Source organism: Phyllobates terribilis, unplaced genomic scaffold (assembly GCF_046119375.1).
Source record: "Phyllobates terribilis strain yellow unplaced genomic scaffold, ASM4611937v1 Scaffold_3__8_contigs__length_932513732, whole genome shotgun sequence".
Taxonomy (NCBI): domain Eukaryota; kingdom Metazoa; phylum Chordata; class Amphibia; order Anura; family Dendrobatidae; genus Phyllobates; species Phyllobates terribilis.
The window spans coordinates 102,345,067-102,372,233 of record NW_027362763.1 but is presented as its reverse complement, the minus strand read 5'-3'; the positions used below and the strand labels follow the sequence as shown (position 1 = coordinate 102,372,233).

The following is a 27,167-nucleotide window of genomic DNA, read 5'->3' as shown; positions in this document are numbered from 1 at the left end:
CTGCGAGTCCTGCTACGCTCCGCCCACACGAAGCCTGCGAGTCCTGCTACGCTCCGCCCACACGAAGCCTGCGAGTCCTGCTACGCTCCGCCCACACGAAGCCTGCGAGTCCTGCTACGCTCCGCCCACACGAAGCCTGCGAGTCCTGCTACGCTCCGCCCACACGAAGCCTGCGAGTCCTGCTACGCTCCGCCCACACGAAGCCTGCGAGTCCTGCTACGCTCCGCCCACACGAAGCCTGCGAGTCCTGCTACGCTCCGCCCACACGAAGCCTGCGAGTCCTGCTACGCTCCGCCCACACGAAGCCTGCGAGTCCTGCTACGCTCCGCCCACACGAAGCCTGCGAGTCCTGCTAAGCTCCGCCCACACGAAGCCTGAGAGTCCTTCTAAGCTCCGCCCACACGAAGCCTGAGAGTCCTTCTAAGCTCCGCCCACACACATTAAGCCTGCAAGCCCTGCTACGCTCCGCCCACACACATGAAGCCTGCGAGTCCTAAGCTCCGCCCACACACATGAAGCCTGCGAGTCCGCCTCATCCCAGCCCACACACGCAAAGCTTGCAAGTCCTGCTTCCGTTGACCACATGGAGACAGGACAGCGCCGCTGTCCAGTGATCGTATCTCAGCATAGACGCTCACAATCTGAAATTCTGCACTTATGGAAAGATTTACTATTTCTTCCTGCTTTTCAAAAGTGCAAACAAACCCCAAAATCTGGATGTTAACAGGGGTGACATTATGGCCGTGTGACACCGGTGGGGCTGGTTAAGGCCAGGTTGTGTGTGGTGATCTTGTGATGACAGGAGCCGGATCCCTGAGATACAGACATTGCTGGACGCTCCAATCTTCCGGTCATACACTGATGCTACGTCCCTCCATGCCGTACTGTGCAACAACACCCTCTGCCAGATTCTGGGCTCCGATCCTCCTCAGCAGAGACACAAGAGCCTCCATGCCTTCCCTGGAAGAGCAGACGACAGCTAAGTAACTCTGTACATGGAGGGTATTCCCGAGAAGACAGAACATTAGACAAACTTGGCTGCCATTTATTTTTCCTTAAAAAAAACAGCACCCCCATTGTCCAGGAGTCGGATCTGTCCCTTCAGCATGCTCCTTGTAGCAGAGTAATATGTGAGCCCCCTCCATCACAGGAACATTACAGCCACTTATCACAGGAAGAGCGTAATGGTGACAGTCTATGAAGAGGAGGAAAGGGGTTCACTAACTTCCATTAAAGGATATAAACACTTTCAACATTTATTTATATGCAAGTGTTTTGGGTAAAAAAAAAAAACATTTTTACTATTAAGTTTCATTAAAACTCTTACACCATTTGGCTTTAACAGTTAATATTTCTTTTCTCATTGCAGAATGAGGAAACTGAGAATCTGTAAATGAGCTCGTAACCCTTATCTGTCTTTTTTATTTTTGTTTTATAATTCCTCTGTGCTGATTTAGGACCAAAGACCACATCAAAATAGAATTGATCTTTGATGTGGTCATGAATCAGCTGAGAGGAGCTCAGAAAAGGACAGATAAGAATTACAAACTCCCCATCAGAACCAGCTCACAAGAGCCTTGAAAAGCCAAACTGTGTCCAATTTTTAATAAAACCTCCCTGCAAAAATAATTGTAAAGGCGGTTTCACAAGCAGACACTGTCACGATTCAGCAATCTGCAGTCAGAGAGTTTTCAATGTGCACACAGTCAGGATTGTGACCTCAGGGATAGGATTTCATGTCATCTGCTTCTCTCCCAGTACTTGCGGTCACACAATTGCCCACTCACTTTGGAAATAGAGGGAAATCCTGACAGTGAGCCCAATGTCAACTAACGTTTAAGCAATCAGCAGTTACACATACTGTCTGCAGAGATATCTCCTGAGGCTGGAAAGAGACGAGCAGAGGTTGTCGGCAGGAAACAGGCAGTCGGCGGGGCTCCTGTTGTGGCCGCTGGTCCAGGCTCCTGCCCATAGATTTGCTCATCTCTACAACACAGCGCCCCCTCCTGTCACTCACCTGTCATTTAGCTTGTGTAACGCGTGGACGCAGTTCACCAAGTGTTTGCTTAAATTTCCCAGCCGTGGTAATGTTGCACCGCTGACGAGACCCTTAAACCAGCTCAGAGGTAGATACTCGACTATCTGCGGAGAAAGAAAACTGAGTGACCCACAAGTAGCAGCTTCCACCCCCGCACGGCTACGACGCGCTTTCCTCCACCCGCACCCACATGGATACGACGCGCCTTCCTCCACCCGCCCCCGCACGGCAATGACGCGCCTTCCTCCACCTGCCCCCACATGGCAATGACGCGCCTTCCTCCACCCGCCCCTGCATGGCTACGACTCGCCTTCCTCCACCCGCCCCCGCATGGCTACGACTCGCCTTCCTCCACCCGCCCCCACATGGCTACGACTAGCCTTCCTCCACCCGCCCCCACATGGATACGACGCGCCTTCCTCCACCCGCCCCCGCACGGCTACGACGCGCCTTCCTCCACCCGCCCCTGCACGGCTACGACGCGCCTTCCTCCACCCGCCCCCGCATGGCTACGACTCGCCTTCCTCCACCCGCCCCCACATGGATACGACTCGCCTTCCTCCACCCGCCCCCACATGGCAATGACTCGCCTTCCTCCACCCGCCCCCACATGGATACGACTCGCCTTCCTCCACCCACCCCCACATGGATACGACTCGCCTTCCTCCACCCGCCCCCACATGGACATGACACGCCTTCCTCCACCCGCCCCCACATGGATATGACGCGCCTTCCTCCACCCGCCCCCACATGGATATGACTCGCCTTCCTCCACCCGCCCCCACATGGCAATGACTCGCCTTCCTCCACCCGCCCCTGCATGGCTACGACTCGCCTTCCTCCACCCGCCCCCACATGGATACGACTCGCCTTCCTCCACCCACCCCCACATGGATACGACTCGCCTTCCTCCACCCGCCCCCACATGGATACGACTCGCCTTTCTCCACCCACCCCCACATGGATACGACGCGCCTTTCTCCACCCGCCCCCACATGGATATGACTCGCCTTCCTCCACCCGCCCCCACATGGATAAGACTCGCCTTCCTCCACCCGCCCCCACATGGATACGACTCGCCTTTCTCCACCCACCCCCACATGGATACGACGCGCCTTTCTCCACCCGCCCCCACATGGATATGATGCGCCTTCCTCCACCCCACACCCCTGCCGCATGGCGAGGACGCGCCTTCCTCCTCCCCGCACATAAGTTAAGCATAGGAAGAACTTAGTAGGATACAGCCAGTGCAGCTATGGGAAAGGTGACTACAGTGTGTTGTTAAGGTGGGGCTATAAAAGGTCATTCGATGGGCACCCACCAGAAAGTCCCCAATTGCAGGACCCGGGTCCAGTGGCTTCGGCGGTCCTAAGCCCCCAGATCAGAGCCCTGTGAACCTCCTCCTTCCTGGCAGCTTTCCCGGTGACTCTTCTGATTAGTAGGCCACGGTGAGACAACATGTGTGCGTAGAAGATTTTGGGCTGGACCTACTAATCAGGAAAGAAGCTGGAGAGAAGGTTCCCAGGATTCTGGACTAGTGAGGTGGCCACTGGACCATGGTCCAACAGATCTACTCAGCAGGTCCAGCTCAACGCTACTACTCCTTGGACATGATGTGACCTTGAACAGAGCCTACCCATCATGGCCGCTCATCTACTCTACACAGGAGCGCCAGGCACCGCATGTTACCTTGTGACACTTGTTCACCAGCTCCGCGCCCGGCTCTGCGTTGAGAAGAACCAAGAGGAGGTAGCGATTCAGCAGCTTGTCCAGGCTGAGCTCCTGCAAGATTTCTTCCTGAAGGAAACCGTCCCATTGTAGAATATTCCCAAACAACTAAAAAGAACGATGGAAGAAATGTACAAAAAACTCCTCTTATCCTGGAGGACGGCCGGGTCTCATCTAAAACGGACACTAACTGCATAGACAAATTACTATCACACCAGAAACTCATTACCGCTAAAGACATGTACAACAGGTCTGATTGGCGAGAGGGACGGTAACACCCACTTGTCAATTTGCTCTTACATTTCCAGAAGAAACAACAAAACACTGTTCTACAAAACGGCAACAAGAATTAGAATTACAACACTACGGCCCCGATTCAAAGAAGAAATCCCGCCAGATTCTGGTGTAAACTGCTCGGAAAAGTCGCAAAATTTTCAGTTTCTCCCAACACCGGAGAGATAATCACCCGACTTGATGAATCACGGCAGAAACAGATTTTGTTTCCTTCTAATTACAAATCCGTGTAGTGTGGATTGTGGTCCAGTAATTTTTATTTTTTTTCATTCTTCTGTCGATAGAGTTGTGGAAGAGCTCGTTTCTTGGGTGGCGGGCCGTCATTTTTATTGGTACCATGTTAAGGTACATAACATGTTTTGATTACTTTTTACAGATTATTTTCGGAGTAAGGGGGAGGGATTGCAATGACAGAAAAAAAAACAGAAATTTTTAGCTTTTCAAATTTTTAGATATTTTTTTTAATTTTTACACATCAGACTTATGGACTCAGCAAAATCAAATATGCTTGCACTTTTCACTTTTTTTGTCATAATACATGCATACAGTTTATGTGCCCTTTTCTTAAGTAAATTTTTAGTCCCCTTTTGGGACTGGTTTGCCTGCGATCATTGGATCGAATCTTCTTACTGCAGTACAACAGTATATGGGGAAAGTGACTGTCTATGACGCTCATTGAAGTACTCACCGATCACCATCTTCTCTGTTCTGAACCACCTGACTGCAATTCAGACTCACGCAGTTTTATTCAGATATTCAACTAATTAACCTTTTGTTTTTCGATACACAGGGCTTAATTTTTATATGTCATGTTGATATATTTTTTTCCGATATTGGGGGAGAAAAGGAGAAATATGAAAAATGTGTTAATTTTTCACTTTTTTTTTTTTTTTTTTTTTTTTACTTTAAATGGACAACTAAAAAAAATAAATTAAAAATGTACTCCCCTTTCCATAAAGATTACGCTTAGATATTAGACATTTTTACAATTCAATGGGGGCAGGGTTAGGAAAATCGATTTAGACTGGTAGTGTCTTTTCAGTTTAGTTTATTATTTTTTTTTTCTCTTTTAATTTTTTATTTATTTTTCCATTTATTTTACATATTGTGCCCCTATATGAAGTCTTAAAAGACCTTTGGAGGGGATACAGTATTTTAACATATTATTACATTCTTTTTATTGCGGATTTTCCCTGTGACTCGTATATTTGCCTCAGTTACAGGGGAATTTCTGCCTACAGCCTGTACAGCAAAGTTGTCTGGGTCTCTTACAACCCAGCAGCTCCTGCTCTCCACCTACAATCAGTGATCACATGACCCTGGGTCCGGAGGAGGAAGCACTGTCAATGCTTCCTATTTTATGTACACAGTAGTGTGTATACAAAGATGTAGAAGATAAACATAGTAATAAACCATATTTATTTTCTCTGTGGGGTTGTCTGGCTAGGTTTATTTTTTCACAATACCCAAATATTTTTTACCATAGAAAAAAAAAACCCACATTACACAAGTTCGGTACTGTTATAATAGTACTGACATGGAGGAACAGGTTTCCAGGTCAATTTTACTGTGCAGTAAAAACAAAGCCCAAAAAACAACGGTGAGATTGAAACAAAAGTAGTACAAGACTATCACAACTAGACAGTGCTAGAGAGCTACAAGAGATGCATTATTCAGGCAAGTTACAGTCAGATATATGGGTGATATACAGGCGATGGGGAACCAACAATCTAAAACTGCCCACCTCCTACTAAGGACATTATGGGATCACCAGCTCCACCTCAAACCCAAACACGTGTTTCACCCTAAGATTTGCCACCACACTGGTTCAGGCCATGACTCTCACTACCAACCAGGTCTTGTCCATCTGTTAGAGATGACACTAAGGTTGTACAAAGCAGATGAAACTGTGGGAAGGAGGTTAAGCATCCAAGTTATAAGGGTGGGCAGATCACACAGGCAGTGGACAAGGAGGAAAGCAGCACATACAAGTCATTTTGCAAGGGGGAAGAGGGAGAAATCTTCAGGATATGTATCAGCATGGAAAGAACGCAGCCGTGACAAACTCTGTAGACGAAGAAGAGTAAATCACTTTCTGCTTTAGTGTCTGTAACAAGAGAGAAAGGATCCCTCATGATCTATAGAAAGGATCTCTCCCGTGGCAATACAAAAGAGCTAGTGAGGATAGCAATCCCCCATTACACACAGAGCTCACATCCAACCTATATTACTGGGAGTGACATTCCCAAGTTTCAGTTTTGTTTCCAGATTGTGAACCAGACTGCAAACTTCATAGAACGGGTCTAAAAATGAATGAAGGAAAGAAGATTGCAGCCTCAAATTTAGGTGGCCACTAACATATGCAGAAATGTTTTTTTCCCCATGTCAAAGGGTGTCCATAGCATTCAACGTACACGCTGCATGTAGACGATAACACGGTAACTTACTTTCACAGCCGACCAGAACCGTCTCTCCTGAAATCTGTAATGTGGAGAATTCCTATCCTCCAATAACCTGTAACAACAAAAAACACTGAAGCTCGGTCTATGGTCGCAACCTGTATCCTGACATAACAGCTAAGCTAGGACTGAATCGTCACTCATCCACCCAATCACAAGCATTAATGGAATAATGTGACATATGGATAATGTCCATGTCACGTACCATGAAGGTTTTGGGATTACTTTCATGGTATATATTAAAATGACGCGACAGTCTTTAATAATGTCGTGTCGGCCACAGTCCTCATTGTACCAATGTCTCTCACATGCTCCCTAATTCTCTGCTCTGCACTCCAGCGAGCGCCATGTCCCGTTCTGTGGTTACCGGCCCAGCTCTGCACTCCAGCGAGCGCCATGTCCCGTTCTGTGGTTACCGGCCCAGCTCTGCACTCCAGCGAGCGCCATGTCCCGTTCTGTGGTTACCGGCCCAGCTCTGCACTCCAGCGAGCGCCATGTCCCGTTCTGTGGTTACCGGCCCAGCTCTGCACTCCAGCGAGCGCCATGTCCCGTTCTGTGGTTACCGGCCCAGCTCTGCACTCCAGCGAGCGCCATGTCCCGTTCTGTGGTTACCGGCCCAGCACTGCACTCCAGCGAACGCCATGTCCCGTTCTGTGGTTACCGGCCCAGCTCTGCACTCCAGCGAACGCCATGTCCCGTTCTGTGGTTACCGGCCCAGCTCTGCACTCCAGCGAGCGCCATGTCCTGTTCTGTGGTTACCGGCCCAGCTCTGCACTCCAACGAGCGCCATGTCCCGTTCTGTGGTTACCGGCCCAGCTCTGCACTTCTGGTCGCATTGGATATTACAGCTCAGCCCCAATCACGAGTAGAAATTATAAGCAGAGAGCTGTAATAAAGGCCACAGCCTCTACCAGATGTGCGTCAGCCCCCACTATATTATATCCCAGGAAGACCCCTCATATGAAAGTTTCCATAGATCTAGAAGTGATCTGCTCCTACCTTTTGGGGTACAGGGGAATAAATACATCGTCTTCTAAGACTTTCTTTATTCTTGAAACCAGACAACCGACAAGATCCTAAAAGAGAGAACTACAATGATACACCACAATCCAAACAATCACCAACCCACATATACGTATCATTTACTGACGTCCAGGACATCCCACCCAGGAACAGGACTAATAAGAGCACTGTTCACATGACCGGGCCGCACACCGGCACTGCCACATGCACCACACAGGTTCTCCTCCGTCACAGCTCTCCAGTTGTCATGTGCACCCCATCAGCAGCCATTGTGAGGACATGATGGCTGTGTGGAAGGAAGAGGAGAACCTGGAATACTAATATATCAGTAAGTGCCACAAAATCAGGTCCGTGACACATCAGAAGTGGACACCGCCTTTAAGCGCATTAGCAGAGGATCGTTCTGGGTGCGCACAGGACGGCATTGCTGCAGACGACCTTCTATACTGACTGTTTCTTCTGATCCACATTGCAGGGATTACACGGATCATTCCCATCATCTCACCTGCACAGATTTGCTTTTCTCATCTCCCAGGACATGTGTCTTGCAGAAATGCAACAGTCTACCAGTCTGAGCAGAGGACATAGGATCCCACACATGATCTACAAGTCCTGAAATACATATAGCAATTACACAAAGCCTGAATATATCACACATACATATAGCACCAATCTGTGCAGAGCAGATCACGCTCTCACATCAGTCACTGTCCCAAGTGGTGATCTAATTCCCCCATATCAGGTACATACACACAACAAGCCGAACGCCAATTACATCCTGTATTATACTCCAGAGCTGCACTCACTATTCTGCTGGTGCAGTCACTGTGTACATACATTACATTACTGATCCTGTACTGATCCTGAGTTACATCCTGTATTATACTCCAGAGCTGCACTCGCTATTCTGCTGGTGCAGTCACTGTGTACATACATTACTGATCCTGAGTCATATCCTGTCTTATACCCCAGAGCTGCACTCACTATTCTGCTGGTGCAGTCACTGTGTACATACATTACATTACTGATCCTGAGTTACATCCTGTATTATACTCCAGAGCTGCACTCCCTATTCTGCTGGTGCAGTCACTGTGTACATACATTACATTACTGATTCTGTACTGATCCTGAGTTACATCCTGTATTATACTCCAGAGCTGCACTCACTATTCTGCCGGTGCAGTCACTGTGTACATACATTACATTACTGATTCTGTACTGATCCTGAGTTACATCCTGTATTATACTCCAGAGCTGCACTCCCTAATCTGTTGGTGCAGTCACTGTGTACATACATTACATTACTGATCCTGTACTGATCCTGAGTTACATCCTATATTATACTCCAGAGCTGCACTCACTATTCTGCCGGTGCAGTCACTGTGTACATACATTACATTTCTGATCCTGTACTGATCCTGAGTTACATCCTGTATTATACTCCAGAGCTGCACTCACTATTCTGCTGGTGCAGTCACTGTGTACATACATTACATTTCTGATCCTGTACTGATCCTGAGTTACATCCTGTATTATACTCCAGAGCTGCACTCACTATTCTGCTGGTGCAGTCACTGTGTACATACATTACATTACTGATCCTGTACTGATCCTGAGTTACATCCTGTATTATACTCCAGAGCTGCACTCACTATTCTGCTGGTGCAGTCACTGTGTACATACATTACAGTACTCCTCCTGTACTGATCCTGAGTTACACCCTGTATTATACTCCAGAGCTGCACTCACTATTCTGCTGGTGCAGTCACTGTGCACATACATTACATTACTGATCCTGAGTTACATCCTGTATTATACTCCAGAGCTGCACTCACTATTCTGCTGGTGCAGTCACTGTGCACATACATTACATTACTGATCCTGTACTGGTCCTGAGTTACATCCTGTATTCTACTCCAGAGCTGCACTCACTATTCTGCTGGTGCAGTCACTGTGCACATACATTACATTACTGATCCTGTACTGGTCCTGAGTTACATCCTGTATTATACTCCAGAGCTGCACTCACTATTCTGCTGGTGCAGTCACTGTGTACATACATTGTATTACTGATCCTGTACTGGTCCCGAGTTACATCCTGTATTATACTCCAGAGCTGCACTCACTATTCTGCTGGTGCAGTCACTGTGCACATACATTACATTACTGATCCTGAGTTACATCCTGTATTATACTCCAGAGCTGCACTCACTATTCTGCTGGTGCAGTCACTGTGTACATACATTACATTACTGATCCTGAGTTACATCCTGTATTATACTCCAGAGCTGCACTCACTATTCTGCTGGTGCAGTCACTGTGCACATACATTACATTACTGATCCTGTACTGGTCCTGAGTTACATCCTGTATTATACTCCAGAGCTGCACTCACTATTCTGCTGGTGCAGTCACTGTGTACATACATTACTGATCCTGTACTGATCCTGAGTTACATCCTGTATTATACTCCAGAGCTGCACTCACTATTCTGCTGGTGCAGTCACTGTGCACATACATTACATTACTGATCCTGTACTGATCCTGAGTTACATCCTGTATTATACTCCAGAGCTGCACTCACTATTCTGCTGGTGCAGTCACTGTGCACATACATTACATTACTGATCCTGTACTGATCCTGAGTTACATCCTGTATTATACTCCAGAGCTGCACTCACTATTCTGCTGGTTGTTATTTGGAAAAGCTTGTTGACGGATACACTTTGGAAGAATTGTGAATACAGCCCTGAGTATTTTCTCACCTGACACTTTGGGAATCACAGTCTTCTCAATGACAGCGGTCAGCACTTTATGATCCGGGTCGCCTTCCTTGTTATTTTCATGCTCATCTTGGCCGAAGCAGAAATCATCGGTGTCACGATACCATGACATTGGCTCCAGCTGTGTGATGTCCTAGACGAAAGAATATAAAGACATCAAGCCCAAGAGGTCATAGACATCCTGCTAACTAGAGATTTAATTAATATGCAAATGAGGGTGTGAGTGCTCTGTGTGTGAGAGAGCCCTTCCCGAGCCTCCGCCCTTCCCGAGCCTCCGCCCTTCCCGAGCCTCCGCCCAGCCCCAGCCTCCTCAGCTTGATTGACATCTCACTGTGTGACATCAGGTGACACACAAGGAAATGAAGACCGGGAACTATCAATCCTAATAAAGAGGCTGCTCCTGGGCGGAGGCTCGCAACGTGCTCAGTCACACCCAGAGCACTCAAAACCTTATTTGTATGTGAACTAAAGTTCTAATAACCTGGGGAAATGCAGCAACAGATAAAATATATAAAGGTGTTGATGGATTTAGTTTTCAAAGACCTGCGAGCCCATATACATGGTTTGATGTTAATGACAGATTCTCTTTAAAAAATCCCACCACTGATACACTTCATTATGCCCAGTGCAGATTCTCAGGGGCAGAGCATTAACATATATGTGGTGTTCTCTCTATTTCTGTGTCGTGCTCCTTCCCTCGAGGCCCAGCAACAGGTAGGGCACAGTGTGAGCTTTGCCTTACGGTAATCGGACCCACACAGACGTCTTCCTACATACATTGTGGTAAATGCTTCACTACCTGCAGAGGATTCCAGCCTATTAACTCCGTCCGCACCAGAGGGCTCAGCAGCTTGGGAATACATAGACTGATGTAAGCATCGTAATACGTCTCGGGGTACCGATCCCTCCACTCATGAAATTTCGACAGGATGTTTTTGATCCGGCAGAAATCCTCATGGACGTCTTCAAAGATGGGTTTACCCAGGAGGAGGAGATCCTCTACAGAAGGAAGACATTAACATTATTCTTAATTTTGGTAAAAAAGGCAAAATGTACTACCTGACACTCATGACTCACACTGGACAGGAACAATAAAGGGGTATTCACATCACCAAGTTCCTATTCTAATATGTTGTAGGTGTAATAATAATAATAATAATAATAATATCAGCAAATCACTCCAATTAGAAATGTAGTAGTTCTTCTGATTAGCTATGTCGCTTACCGCATGTACAGGGCATTGCAGTAGCTTAGGTATCCATGGTTACGACCAGTAGCTGTCACTATATGACTGGTTGTAACCATGGATACCTAAGCTACTGCAATGCCCTGCACATTGGGTAAGCAACACAGCTAATCAGAAGAACTATACTACATTTCTAAATGGAGGTATCTGCTATTATTACTACATATTACTACATATTGGGGATAGGATCTTGGAGATGGTAATACCGCTTTAACCTCTGCCAACCGCAGTCAATTTTTTTTTTCTGTGCTTATTTCTTCTTCTTCCTAAGATCATGGCATTTTTAACTACCCTTTGACATAGGCTGTATGAGGGCTTCTTGTATGCCAGATACGTTGTAGTTATGAATGGCACTATTTATTTTACCATATAATTTAGTGAAACCGAAAAATAATCCAAATACAGTGAAATGTTACAAGAAGCAAAAAAAGAGTAAAAATTTATTGGGTTTCTTTGTTAGGGCGTTCATTGCGCTGTAAGAATTACCTGGGAACAGGATTCTTTAGGCCAGACCTATTATGGATAGTTTTTTTCCCTTATTTATAGGGAATATCTGGGTTTTTTTTTTTCTCTAACAATGTGTGTAAGAACTAACAGACGGGCAGCGGCTATCTACCTGCCTGCTGTGTCCAGCGCCGATCTCTGCCGGCACAGTGAGGTCACAGGCAGCTCCTGCCGACAATTCAGCGGCTTCCGCTAGTGTCCTGCTGTCAAGAGCAGCGGCTTCTCATCCCCTCCGTTGATGGGGTGTGACTGCCGACATCATGCTAACTGACAGCCAGCTCCCCGCTGCCTAACTGCAGGAAGCCAGCTGTCAATCAGCAGGGTGTCGGAAGTTATGACCAATTGACAGAGCAGCCGGGAAGAGAAAGAGCTGCTCGGATGATGTGCAGCAGCTCAATTATCAGAAGGAGCTGTCAGTGACTGCTCTGAGACAGAGACAGGTACAATAGGCAGGTTAGCAAATACCTGCTTCTTTTTTTTTTTACTATTGTTATGGTAAACATTTTATACTTTATTATTTAGACAATTCATATATCTTTGATAATTTTGTATTTTAATATTAGCTTTATGAGTGTTATTCATAAAAAGCTATAACTCGCGGGCAGGGGCCTCGTTCCTCCTCTACCAGTCGCCGTCACGTTTTGTTCAACATTATTGTAATTGTTCATGTATGTATACCCCATTCTCACATGTAAAGCGCCATGGAATAAATAATAATATTATTATCATTATTAACACAGGGCATTATATAGAGGTGTGTGTTCAGCTTACTCTCGTTTTTAAAAGTATAGTTAATTGGACAACTTTTAGTTTCAAGGACATCTGCATCAGGTTTCATAATTTACGATTTTGTTGTTTCTAAGTTAAATGCTTTTTTTCCCCCAATTAAAATATCTGTAACATTAGGTGATGTAAAGCCTGTAATGACACTCCTCTTTTCATAACTCTGTTGTTAGGATAAAGACTTGTGACTGGGCATCTGAGAGCAGACAAGCCTTGTACACAGACAGAACTGGTTGTGTGCTCTTGGCTCCGATCAACCGACTCCCTGATTTGTTCAAAACTGACAAACCTGTGAAACCTTTTGAGTTTGTCCTAAAACATTCGATATAGATTTCCACATCACTATGGACCCAAGAACTAAGTCCTGGAAATCTCTTTAAATGATGGAAAAAAAATAGAGAGCTCTTTGTAAATAAATTACATGTATAAAATGTGGCTTTTGTCACCAATTTCTGCACAATGACTAAACACAATTTAAACAGAGCAACCATTACATTATTTCATATTTTACGAGAACAAACTTTTGCCAATGTGGTGTTGCTGAATATAGTTATTTTCTTAATTCTTGTATTGGAAAATAAAACGGGGGAGGGGAAATTGAAATTTTTACATTTTTTAAAATGCTTTTTTTCTATTTATTATATCTGCCTGTTTATATATGGTCATTAATGCCATAGCACTTTACAGACATCATTATCACTGTCCCCATCAGTATAGGGGTATATAAACCTGTAATCCAACACCAGGATTGTAAAATGCACACTCATAATATAATATATAAAATATCTATCTGAGATCCATATATCTGTTGTGAACATCTCCTTCGAGACAGCTCTGAGCCTTACACCTGAACAGACATCAGCTCTTTACACAGATGCAGCAGAGTCGAGCTGTCAGTGAAGTAGAATAGGATTGGCATTGTGGCAGCAGTCATTGATGGCTTTCTCGGTGAGCGTGCACATACACAGGGATGCGTCTTTCCCAGCCTGGATTACCTCGGTTTTGCCGGTATTCCCGTTCTTGATCGGGCAGCAGCTCGTCGTCACTAGACGTTCCTTCGCTGTGGTGTTTGTGACCAGAATCCTCACGTTTCTGCCGTCTTCTAGTTCTGCACAAGATAAAATAGATCTGATTTAGGTTTGTGAGCTGGAGAATCGCTGCTGGACATTAAAGGAAAATTTATTGGAATCATACCCAAGTCACAGACAATAACTGACTCATTACGTTTCGCATTCAAAGTTTCGTGGTTGTCGCCATGTTCAGAGCCACTTTAGGAGATATTCCGGCCTTACAGGTATTATGCCATAAAGTGTTATGTTTGGCTCCAGGAGGTGGGATCCGCATCTACCTCCAGAAGAGGGATTCACTGACCTCAGTGCCATCTAGCATGGTGGCTGATGCATCCAGGTTGAGAATGAATACAAAAGGTGGACACGAATGTTCCTACCCATAAGTCAGAGGTATCAGAATAGATTGGGGGTGTCCATCGCTCCGTACACCGTATGAGAAATTGTGGCAGTATGGTGGAAGCTAAGTGCGGTTCTCCACTTTTTCAGGCAGTCCCATGGAAAACAAACAGAGCAGTGGGCGAGCATGTGCACCCTGTTGCATTCAGACAGGCCTGTCTTTGTGAGCCAGAGCCCCATTCCTGGAATGGCTGGATAGGGCATTACATTCAAAAGTGGAAATACCCCTTTAAAGGGAACCTGTCCTGTTGGATAGCCCTATTTACCTGCAGATATAGGGTTAATCTACAGATAAATAGTGTTCTCATGCTGCCCGGCTGCCTACCAGGAGAAACCAAGTTCATTTTCTCCCAGGAGCCGTGCACCTTTCGAACGCTATTTACCTGCAGATTAAACCTATGTTTGCAGATAAACAGTGTGATGCGATAGGATAGGATCCCTTTAAAGCCCCCGTCTCACATAGCGAGCTCGCTAGCGAGATTGCTGCTGTGTCACGGTTTTGGTGACGCAACAGCGACCTCACCAGCGATGTCGCTATGTGTGACACTTTGCAGCGATCAGGCCCCTGCTGTGAGGTCGCTGATTGCTGCAAAGTGTCCTGGACCATTTTTTGGTCGCTGCTCTCCCGCTGGTCAGCACACATCGCTTTGTGTGTGTGACCAGCGATCAGGCTGGTAACCATGATAAACATCGGGTTACTAGGGGCACACGCACACCTAGTAACCCGTTGTTTATCATGGTTAAGAGCCTGTTAAAGTGAGCGGTAACCTCCCGCTCACTGTAGCAGAGTGGTAACCATGATAAACAACGGGTTACTAGGTGTGCGTGTGCCCCTAGTAACCCGGTGTTTACCATGGTTACCAGCCTGTTCCTGCTTCAGCAGGCTGGTAACCAGGAGCAGGACATCGCGGAAAGATTCTTTCCACGATGTCGCTGCTCCCCTGATCGTTGGTGAGCCTGCCTGTTTGACAGCTCACCAGCGACCACATAGCGACGAAGCAACGATCCCTGACAGGTCGTATCGTTGTCGGGATCGTTGCAGCGTCGCTAAGTGTGACGGGGCCTTAAGGAAACAAGCAGCAGGCCTACCTAAGCAAAGACAGGTTTCACACTGTTTTCAAGGAAAAACAGCCATATTTTTCTAATCCTCTACAAGGTTACATTAGGGCTAAAACACAAGCACTAAGAAAAAGGTGAGCTTCCTTTGAAGATATTGTTTGCTTTCTTACATCCTCTGCATTATGAGCGAGATGGGGGAATGGAAATTGCTTACACCTGATATTTTGGGGAAAGGAGGACTAGCAATGTTTGCCCTGGTGCCCCCCAATGTAACGTGGCACTGATATGTCACCTTCTTAGCTCCATGTCCTGCAGGCGCCTCGTCACTTCCTCATCTGCAGCCGCCTCGTCTACCTTACTGGACCCTGAAAGTAAGAGACACAGTCAGTGATCAGCGTCTATGATGTGAGGAGTCACATATTTATATTTACAAGCCCACCGGCACATCTCTGGACTGCAGCAGATTCGGCTCGGAGGTCGTCCTGTCTGCGCTTCAACAAAGTGCTGCTGTGACCTTCCAGTATCTGAGACATCTCCAGCTCCAGCTGAGAAATCTCTTCTATCTAGTGAAGACATTGTACAAGCGTCAGCATAATACAGGAGTGAAGTTTATCACTACAGCAGCAGTTGCGGTGGACATTCTTACTTTTTCATTGAGGCAATCCACAAAGTTCTCCACGTAAACTTTCATCTCCTTGAAGAACTTGTAGCTTTTTTCGCTCGATGACGTCTCGAGCTTCTGAAGTGTGTTCTTGGCATTTTCGAGATCATGGGAGTATTTTTCGCTGTCCAAGACGTGAGCTCTGTGCACCTCTTCGATGGAGGCCATTCTGGATATAAGGGAGAATGGGATTAAGAGTAAGAGGAGCCCCCGCTGCTTTATAATGTACATTGTTTAATCACTTGGGGATATGGACATGTTTTGAGGATTTGTTATTTTTATGTTACACTGGAGAATATAGCATTTAAATAAGGGTTGTCCGAGTAGTGGAGAACCCCTTTAAACTGTTGCAAACAGAATGAACTCCGATCCCAGCAGTTTGTCTCAGGTGTCAGCTGTATGGCACGACCGGCACGTGCGCGGCCCCAGTGGATAAAATCAGTCTACGTGAGCGTCTCATTAATGTGACTGGTGAATCTAGAATATGAGAACAACAGATTTTTAAACCTGTATTTAACAGGATTGTCCATTACTGGAGAACCACCCTGTTAACACTCAGAAGGGAGGAGGGGCGCATTAAAATAAAAAGACTTCATATCCACATCTGAGGTCAGCGCCATCCATGTCCCTTAGCAATCGCATGCGACGGGGGTCTTCAGCTGTCATGGCAATCGATTGGCACCCTGCAATCACATCCCATGGAAGCGTGAAGGACGAGCGCTGCCTGTCGGCACTTGATAAAAGAGACTTGACACTCCACCACGGCTCTTAGAGGCAGATGATGGCTAATTAAATCAGCAATCACGTGGGGGAAATTTATGGAGCCGGCATAGGACGTAAGTGTGCGTCATATATTGTGAAGGGGTTAAAGAAAGCAAGTAGAGATCTCGAAAAACAAAGAATTGATACAGGAAGCAAATGATTAAACTTCATATGATAAAAAAAAAAAACAGGATTTAGTTCCTGGAATCTTTTTTTTTTTTTTTTAACAAAACTTTGAAAGATCCTTTAGGTCACCCTTACTTTGCAGGGTCCCAATGTCTATTCAATGGGATGCAGTGTAAAACTTCTTGTACCATTCAGATCAACCTGTGCCATTACCTTGCTGTCAGCCTTTTTCTAATATCCTCCACGGTCACCAGTGGTGTAGAAAACTTGGGTTTAATGTGCTTTTTCACGCGAGGGGGGCTCTGTCCGTGCAACAGATCCCCGTCCAAAGTCTATAGCAAACAGGTAAATAAAAAAATTAGAGAGATAGATAATAGATAGACTCACATTTATTCTCATCATCCAAGTACATATCTTGCCCCTTTAACCAGTGTTGTAACTTGAAGCTCATGGGCCTCAATGCAAAAGCTCCAATGGGGCCCCTGATTATTGCAAGTCTTTAATAGTATTGGTCTTTTCATATAGGCCAAAGGGACTTTTTGGGCCCCTTAGGGTTCAGGGCCCAGGTGCAAATGCAACCCCTGCACCTTTAGTAATTACGCCCCTGCCTTCAACACCAAGCACACTGATAAAAGATAATGTCATTCTGGTTGGATTAGGGGCAATTAATGGTCACCCATATGCCAACTAACTGGATGCATTTGCCTAACCCAAAAAGTCTCATCTACAAGGTCCCAACTGATCCCTTACTGTCAACAGAAAGTTCATTACTGCCGCAGATTTTGCACGGAGTAGTGAACGTTCAGTAAATCCAGCAGATCCACGGCTGTATGTAATCACACTTTCCTGCAGCAGCCACAATTACATGGGTAACCAACATTGCACCGGGTTCTCCAGAGAGCTGAGCTATGACAATTCTGAACAGGGGATTGATTCCTTTTGCTATCTATATGCTCTAAAAAGGTCTTGGTACAGGGGTGACACTAATGGGACTGCAGCTCCTTCACCAGACTTCATCATTTATACAGACCAGTGGACGCCTGATAGCTTTTCTAATCTGTTGCTCCTCCCACTTGTCCTGAATGTCATCCTCTTCTTCATCGACGCTATCTGAATCGCTACCGGAGGCTGGAAATGAAACAAAAAGGGGGACAATCAGTTCTCCGATTATTAGACTAAGCAATATGAGCTGGATAGTGAGATGGGAAGTATCTAATCTGTTGCTACATATTAATGACATTTTTCCTGGAGTTTTGGAAGTTCCAGGGAAAAGAGAGGCCCGACCTTCTCCCTGCGGCATCAATAAAAAGACCATAATATGTCACATTTAAAGAAAAGAAGAAAAAAAAAGTGCAAATGTATCTAATGGGACAGAAGAATCTTACACGCTTCCTCGGCCATCTGCTCTTTGAGGGTTTTCACCCCTGGAGCAAAGTTGATCCTCTTCTCGTGATCGTCGAGCTCACTGTCACTTTCTGACAGGCTGGAGTCTGACCGTTCATGGGAGACATCGAGCGCCATGTAATCCCCCTGAGCTCGGGCCAGTCTTCTCCGTGTGCGCGCTGCTCGGATCTGCTTAGCATCGGGGATTTCATCTGCGCTGGACAAAATGTCAATAACACCTGGTCATGAACTTGTATATTAATTTCACTTATTAATAAGATCATGAATAATAATATCTCTATCACGGAACAGTTATTCAGTTCTCCCTTCTCAGCATCAGTACAGAGGACCATTATCCTTTACACCTGCACAGACCTAATATTTCTCACTTCTGAGGTCTCCACCTCCCCCCCCTCCCTCACACGAATATATCAGAGGATCGTCTACAACTGTGACGTATTGGATGTGTAGAGATGTTCAGCCTTAGGATGTGAACAAGAATGTTCTCCCTGACTGACAGCAAGCAGAGATCTAGAACGTGGTGGTGGGAAATAGAGTCAAATACCCCGACGCATCAAAGCTTTGACGACAAAATACTGGAGTGAAAGCTTTAAAAAGTTGCAAAATTTAAAGGGGTTGTCCGGTCCAAATAGATACAGGTGAATCTCACTAAATTAGAATATCATCAAAAAGTTAATTTATTTCAGTTCTTCAATACAAAAAGTGAAACTCCTATATTATATAAAGTCATTACAGACAGAGTGATCTATTTCAAGTGTTTATTTCTGTTAATGTTGATGATTATGGCTTACAGCCAAGGAAAACACAAAAGTCATTATCTCAGTAAATTAGAATACTTTATAACAACAGCTAGAAAAATGTTTTTAAAATCCGAAATGTTGTCCTACTGAAATGTATGTTCAGTAAATGCACTCTATACTTGGTCGGGGCTCTTTTTGCATCAATTACTGCATCAATGCGGCAATGTGGCATGGAGGCGATCAGCCTGTGGCCCTGCTGAGGTGTTATGGAAGCCCAGGTGGCTTTGATAGCAGCCTTCAGCTTGTCTGCATTGTTGGGTCTGGGGTCTCATCTTCCTCCTGACAATACCCCATAGATTCTCTATGGGGTTAAGGTCAGGCGAGTTTGCTGCCAATCAATCACAGTAATACTGTTGTTTTTACACCAGGTATTAGTACTTTTGGCCGTGTGGACAGGGGCCAAGTCCTGCTGGAGAATGAAATTTACAACTCCAAAAAGCTTGTCGGCAGAGGGAAGCATGAAGTGCTCTAAAATTTCCAGGTAGACGGCTGCGCTGACTTTAGTCTTGATTAAAACACAGTGGACCTACACCAGCAGATGACATGGCTCCCCAAACCATCACTGATAGTGGAAACTTCACACTAGACCTCCAGCAGCTTGGATTGTGGCCTCTCCACTCTTCCTCCAGACTGTGGACCTTGATTTCCAAATGAAAATTGGAACTCTAGGACCTTGTGGAGTGTGTCAATGACTGCCTTCTGGACATCTGTGAAGTCACCAGTCTTCCCCATGATTGTGGAGCCTACTGAAACAGACTAAGGGACCTTTTTAAACGCTTAGGGAGCCTTTGCAGGTTTTTTGGTTATTTTAATTTACTGAGATAATGACTGTTGTGTTCTCATTGGCTGTAAGCCATAATCATCAACATTAACAGAAATAAACACTTGAAATAGATCACTCTGTTTGTAATGACTCTATATAAAATAGAAGTTTCACTTTTTGTATTGAAGAACTGAAATAAATTAACTTTTTGATGATTTTCTAATTTACTGAGATGCACCTGAAAGTTTGCAGTCACTCTATGCCCAAATAGATGGCTTAAGAGGGTTGATCCTACTGACAGATTCATTTTAAGCAGAAGTATCATGTTTCGTAGCGCCACTCACAAGGATGGGACAATCTATATACAGCTGCATAACTCTCCTATTGACAGGAATAGTAGATGTCTACAGATCACCTACCAGTGGTGTCAGAGAGCAGAGGAGAACGCTGCACGTGTGCGAGGGGTGACATGGTTCTGTATCATCAGTACAAAGCAAAGTATTACGTTACCTAATAGTTAATGATACTGGGTTACAAGAAAATGGAAATGTCAGGACAGATACCGTGCACTTTGTATAACAAAAAATAGAGGAAAATATCAAAAAGAAGATTTGTATAAAATGATAAGTGTCCTGACTGACCTGCCGCTGACGTGTTGTGACGTGCAGGAGATGACGCCGGGCTGCTGCTTGCAGGGCTGGAATATTCTTCCTTCTCTGAAAGATCCACATTTTCTTTCTCACTTCGTCCTGACTCTGAACTGCCGTCCGCTCCTGTATTTCGATCATTATATTTAGTTTACTGATTGTCAGGATGCCGATGTGAGGTCTACAACAAATCCTGAATATTCTGCTCCCGATAAACAGAACTGCGATGATGACACCGTGCCAACCCGGGAGATCAAGAGGAGCCGCAGATGCCATCAGGGAGCGGGCGAATGTCAGAGCTCCCTGAACACTGCCCTGGATCCTGAAAATCCATTCTCTAATGAATAGATCATATGTGCGGTGTACATCACATGGGGGGGGGAGTACCGTATTTTTCAAGCTGTAAAACGCACTTCCCCCTAAAAAAATTGGGAAGAAAATAGGGGTGCGTCTTATAGTTCGAATGTAGCTTACCCCGAGAGTGGCAGCGGTGGAGCGGGGTCACAGGAGAAAGGAGCAGGGTCCCTGCTGCAGGAAGCTGGCGGCAGCAGGAGTTGGGTGATGCTGCGGGCTCAGGGCTAGGAGGGGGGTGTCCCATTGGTGCGAGGCAGGAGTGGAGTCCCCGCTGTGAACATTGACCTCACAGTGGGCTTCAGAAGCCGGTTGTCGGCACATGTACAGATTTAGATCCACCGTTCCTGCCCAACACTGCCGGGACACCCCCTCCTCCCAGCCCAGGCCCTGAGCATCGCCCCACTCCTGCTGTCAAATGACGTAAATGTGACCTCGCTCCACCCCCAGGTAAGCTAAATTCAGACTGTAAGACGCACCTGTGACCCCTGCATTGCCTGATCCTGATAACAGGTTAAAAAAAAAATTCTCTTATTTTCCTCCTCTAAACTTGGGGTGCATCTTATGGTCTGGGGGGTCTTATAGTCTGAAAAATTCGGTACATTTCACTATCATTACATGAAACACATCCATTCCATCACTTTAACGTCCATTTTCAGGATTCATTATTTTTAGCTTCCGTTCCGCAGTTCCCACCTTTTTCTTGAGGATCGCTTCTCTGCTCGGCGTCGTCTGCCTTTTTCTGCACTCGGAATATGACGGCGTTAACCGCGGGCTTCCTGATCCTAAAGGAAACATCTTCACCTGTAATTAAAAGGCAAAAGAAAGGTAAAAATGTGAGTAGTAAAGAACGGGGGTCCGTACAGTGTCCCGAGCAGGGCGGCAGTCAGCAGTGCAGACTCACTCTTGTGCACTTTTTTGTGTTCTCATCATTAGAAATCTGCAAATCCTGATAGGAAAATGGAACATAAACCTGCAATATATAAAGACCCTCCACTGAGTGTCTCCCACCCAAACCAGAACAAGGTGTGGACTGAGGTTGTATGCGGCCCACGCCCCCTTATGTGCACACACACACCGTCCTGTATACCGCCCACACCCCCTCGTGTGCACACGCACCGTCCACGCCCCCTCGTGTGCACACGCACCGTCCACGCCCCCTTATTATTCACACACACCGTCCTGCATACGGCCCACGCCTCCTTATTATTCACACACACCGTCCTGCATACAGCCCACGCCCCCGTATTATTCACACACACCGTCCTGCATACGGCCCACGCCTCCTTATTATTCACACACACCGTCCTGCATACAGCCCACGCCCCCGTATTATTCACACACACCGTCCTGCATACGGCCCACGCCCCCGTATTATTCACACACACCGTCCTGCATACGGCCCACACCCCCTTATTATTCACACACAGTCCGGCATACGGCCCACATCCCCCATATATACACAGCGTCCAGTATACGGCCCACGCCCCCTTATGTACACAGCGTCCCGTATACGGCCCACGCCCCCTTATGTACACAGCGTCCCGTATACGGCCCACGCCCCCTTATGTACACAGCGTCCCGTATACGGCCCACGCCCCCTTATGTACACAGCGTCCCGTATACGGCCCACGCCCCCTTATGTACACAGCGTCCCGTATACGGCCCACGCCCCCTTATGTACACAGCGTCCCGTATACGGCCCACGCCCCCTTATGTACACAGCGTCCCGTATACGGCCCACGCCCCCTTATGTACACAGCGTCCCGTATACGGCCCACGCCCCCTTATGTACACAGCGTCCCGTATACGGCCCACGCCCCCTTATGTACACAGCGTCCCGTATACGGCCCACGCCCCCTTATGTACACAGCGTCCCGTATACGGCCCACGCCCCCTTATGTACACAGCGTCCCGTATACGGCCCACGCCCCCTTATGTACACAGCGTCCCGTATACGGCCCACGCCCCCTTATGTACACACCGTCCCGTATACGGCCCACGCCCCCTTATGTACACACCGTCCCGTATACGGCCCACGCCCCCTTATGTACACACCGTCCCGTATACGGCCCACGCCCCCTTATGTACACACCGTCCCGTATACGGCTCACGCCCCCTTATGTACACACCGTCCCGTATACGGCCCACGCCCCCTTATGTACACACCGTCCCGTATACGGCCCACGCCCCCTTATGTACACACCGTCCCGTATACGGCCCACGCCCTCTTATGTACACAGCGTCCCGTATACGGCCCACGCCCCCTTATGCACACAAAGTCCTGTATACGGCCCACGCCCCCTTATGTACACAGCGTCCTGTATACGGCCCACGCCCCCTTATGTACACAGCGTCCTGAATACGGCCCACGACCCCTTATGTACACAGCGTCCTGAATACGGCCCACGACCCCTTATGTACACACCGTCCCGTATACGGCCCACGCCCCCTTATGCACACAAAGTCCCGTATACGGCCCACGCCCCCTTATGCACACAAAGTCCCGTATACGGCCCACGCCCCCTTATGTACACAGCGTCCTGTATACGGCCCACGCCCCCTTATGTACACAGCGTCCTGTATACGGCCCACGCCCCCTTATGTACACACCGTCCCGTATACGGCCCACGCCCCCTTATGCACACAAAGTCCCGTATACGGCCCACGCCCCCTTATGTACACAGCGTCCTGAATACGGCCCACGACCCCTTATGTACACACCGTCCCGTATACGGCCCACGCCCCCTTATGCACACAAAGTCCCGTATACGGCCCACGCCCCCTTATGTACACAGCGTCCTGTATACGGCCCACGCCCCCTTATGTACACAGCGTCCTGTATACGGCCCACGCCCCCTTATGTACACAGCGTCCTGTATACGGCCCACGCCCCCTTATGTACACAGCGTCCTGTATACGGCCCACGCCCCCTTATGTACACAGCGTCCTGTATACGGCCCACGCCCCCTTATGTACACACCGTCCAGTATACGGCCCACGCTCCTTTATATACACATCGCCCTGTAATATATATATATATATATATATATATATAAATAGTGTTCGCCAGTGTCCTATCCCTTTAAGGTTGCCATAGATACGGCCGGGCCTGCGCACATCCTCACCTTCCTTCTCCCCGCTGAAGCTCAGGGCGCTGTGGGTTCCGGCCGCCCGGGTGGAGGCCGCCTCAGGCTCCGGAGCTGCAGTGACCGTGTCGTCCTCGCCCGCTGACTGCTGCCCATCACTGTCCGGCTCCTCCGCCGCCTTCTCCCTCCTCTTGGTCCCGCACGTCAGGCCTCTCCCGCCGGGTCTCTTCGGCCGCTCCACCTTCCCCCGCTCCTCCTCCTCTTCCTCGCTGGACGCCGCTCTCCGGGCCCGCAGATTACGATTTGGTTTCCTAAACATCCTCCAAAAAACGATGACAGTCGCCCTATTTCTACGTCACTACAGTGCGCAGACACCGGCCGTTACCATCAACCAATCACAAAGCTCCACTTCTTTTTTTTTTTTTTTTGTTCAATAAACTTTATGCAAAGCCCGATGCCGCGCACAGTCTCAGCTACTGTTATAGAGTAATATCTTTGTCTATATGTTTCGTCTATAGTTTGGACTGGCTGAGATTCTGGATTTCTCACATATTTCAGGACCCCAATGTCAGACATAAGTGAAGCCTTTAACAATAGGAGCAGATGGTCGCCCTGACCTACAGCTTACAGAATCCGCCTCACCAGCTGAGCCTGTAACATTTAGGCTGGGGTCACACGGTGACAGTTGTGACCATACGTCACTAAGTAATACAAGTAAATAAAGTCAGATTCTGGCCCTCGAGGGCACTGAGACCCCCACAAGCAAGTCGTGAGGAGTCTGGCCGTGTCTGATATTTTTGCAACTTGGTAGTTGTAATACTTGTTTTGCATCCGATTCCTTCTTTTCTACCTGAAGTCCCTTCCATCTCAGTGAGGAAGTTGTTCTTCCCTCATTCTGTTCCTCTCACCCCTCCTACCAATATTGCTGTACATGTATGACAGGTCTGTGGAGTGGGACAGCCAGGACCTGCCTTAGATGGTGTGAAGCGACGCCCTCGATTGTTAACATGAAGCGTCGCCCCCGTGACGTGATCACACGTCCCCGATGGGTTGCTATTAGTGAGGAGCGAGTGTGCTCATATATTGTGTTATCCGAGTATCTCGGGCGTGCTCGAGTAATATGTTCGAGTCCCCGCTGCTGCATGATTCTTGGCTGTTAGACTTCTGCGAAACATATGGAGATTGCCCGTTTGTTAGGCAATCCCCGCATGTGTTGCGGCTGTCTAAAAGCCGCAAAATATGCAGCAGCGGGGAATCGAACATATTACTCGAGCACTCCCGGAATACTCGGATAACATGATATCCGAGCACACTCACTCATCACTAGTTGCTATGACACCCGGGGGTCTTCTGAAAACCTTCGTGCTTGTCATTCCAGAGCTCCCCTTAAAACCCAGCCTGTGGCCGAGGGCTTTAAAAGACACTGTGATTTTTCACTATATGCAGCGATGCTGTGGCATCATTGTACATAACACAAATGATCAGACCCAAAGGGGACTAATAAAAGTGGTGAAAAGTAAAAAAAAAAAAAAATTAAAGACTTTAAAAAAAACTCCATAAAAATCACCCTCTTGAAAAAAAAGATAAAAGTTCAACCCCCCACCTTTTCCCCCATTAAATATAAAGATAACAAGAAAATGAAAAAATTACACATATGTGGTATCATCGAGTTCTGAAAACTCAGATCTATCAAAATATAAAAATAATTAACCCGATTGGTAAACACCGTAAACGAAAAAAATTCAAGTACCACAAAATTATGTTTTTTTGGTTGCTACAATTCCACAAAAATGAGCAAGCGACCAAAATGTCACATCTATCCCAAAATGGTATCAATAAAACGTCATCTCGCCGCACAAAAAATAAACCATCATACAGCGCTATCGACCGAAAAATGAAAACTTTATGGTCCTCGGAAAATGGCGACACAACCCCACCCCCCAAAAAAATGTTTTTGTTTTTTCAAACTTCCTTTTTTTTGTTCACCACTAAAATAATAAAAGAACTGGACATGTTGGTATCACTGTAATTGTACTGATGAGCAGAATCATGTCAAAATTGCAATTTTTTTTTCACAATTTCACTGCACTTGGGTTTTTTTTTCTCGTTTTCCAGTATTTTAGGTGGTAAAATGAATGTTGTTATTCAAAAGTACTACTCGTCCCACAAAAAAAACAAGTCCTCATATGTCCATGTGGACAGAAAAGTAAAAAAAAGTTATGGCTCGGGGAGGAAAAAACGAAAATGCAAAAACGGAAATTAGCAACATCGGGAAGAGGTTAAACAAAATGGAGCTTGTAAGAGCAGTGTGTCTACCTGTCAAGGACTTCTCCTTTCAGACGTTTAGATCCTTTATTCCTTATTCCAGAGGGTCATCATACAGGTCTCCCCGTTCCCAAGGCTACTATTGCCCATTGGATCCGCTCGGCCATTCTGGCAGCATATCGAGCAAGGGAGAAGAGCGCCTCCACTTGGGGTCACCGCTCACTTCACATCTCTAGTTGGTGTTTCCTGGGCCATTCGTCATCAGGCCTCCGTTTTGTAGCTCTGCAAGGCTGCAACCTGGTCCTACGTGCACACCTTCTCCATGTTCTGCTGGGTCCACACCTACACCACGGCAAATACGAGCTTGGGTAGAAAAGTTTTGCATGTGGCAGTCGCCGGGGTTCCGATCTGAGGAAGGTGCCTCTTTTCTTCCATCTTCTGGTTCTATCTTTATTCCCACCCTTGGGACGGCTTTTGGACGTCCAATGGTTTCCTATGTCCTCCAATGTAGTCACTGAGAGAGATTTTACAGTGAGTACTCCAAACCTTCTTACTGAGATGAGGCTTAGGAGATAAGGGTTCAGACGACCATGAGTGACCATGAATTTCAATCAATGTGATTTAATATTCCCGATTTTGTGAAGTTAACTGTGAAGTTGGGTATCTCGCCAAAAGCTTTCAAATACCCAAAGAGTTCCCACAAAGAGTTATATGGGTTTGATGGAACCAATAGCGAACGCGGTCGTTTTATATGTCAGTGTTAATACGGAAAGGATGTAGCGATGTGTTATTTGTGTCCTTAGTCTCTAAGGGTCTTGTTACTTGACTATTGATACAACTGTGATATTGAGGCCACGTTCACACGTTCAGTATTCGGTCAGTTTTTTGTCTCAGTATTTGTAAGCCAAAACCAGGA

General features: G+C 46.7%; 1 protein-coding gene across 1 annotated transcript; it reads right to left on the bottom strand.

Moving 5' to 3' along the window:
• Positions 1-281: 281 nt before the first annotated feature.
• LOC141258877 (intron Large complex component GCFC2-like) lies at positions 282-24,391 on the bottom strand. The gene is made up of 18 exons (XM_073674090.1): positions 24,026-24,391; positions 21,594-21,701; positions 20,541-20,672; positions 18,318-18,527; positions 17,963-18,060; positions 17,146-17,264; positions 16,030-16,213; positions 15,823-15,946; positions 15,676-15,748; positions 13,854-13,966; positions 11,125-11,324; positions 10,308-10,458; positions 8,048-8,154; positions 7,519-7,595; positions 6,508-6,574; positions 3,728-3,874; positions 2,018-2,142; positions 282-960 (listed from the first exon to the last, which is right to left on the bottom strand). The coding sequence occupies exons 1-18, from the start codon at positions 24,303-24,305 to the stop codon at positions 852-854; spliced, it is 2,424 nt and encodes an 807-aa protein (XP_073530191.1). The 5' UTR covers positions 24,306-24,391; the 3' UTR covers positions 282-851.
• Between the last annotated feature and the right edge of the window lie 2,776 nt (positions 24,392-27,167).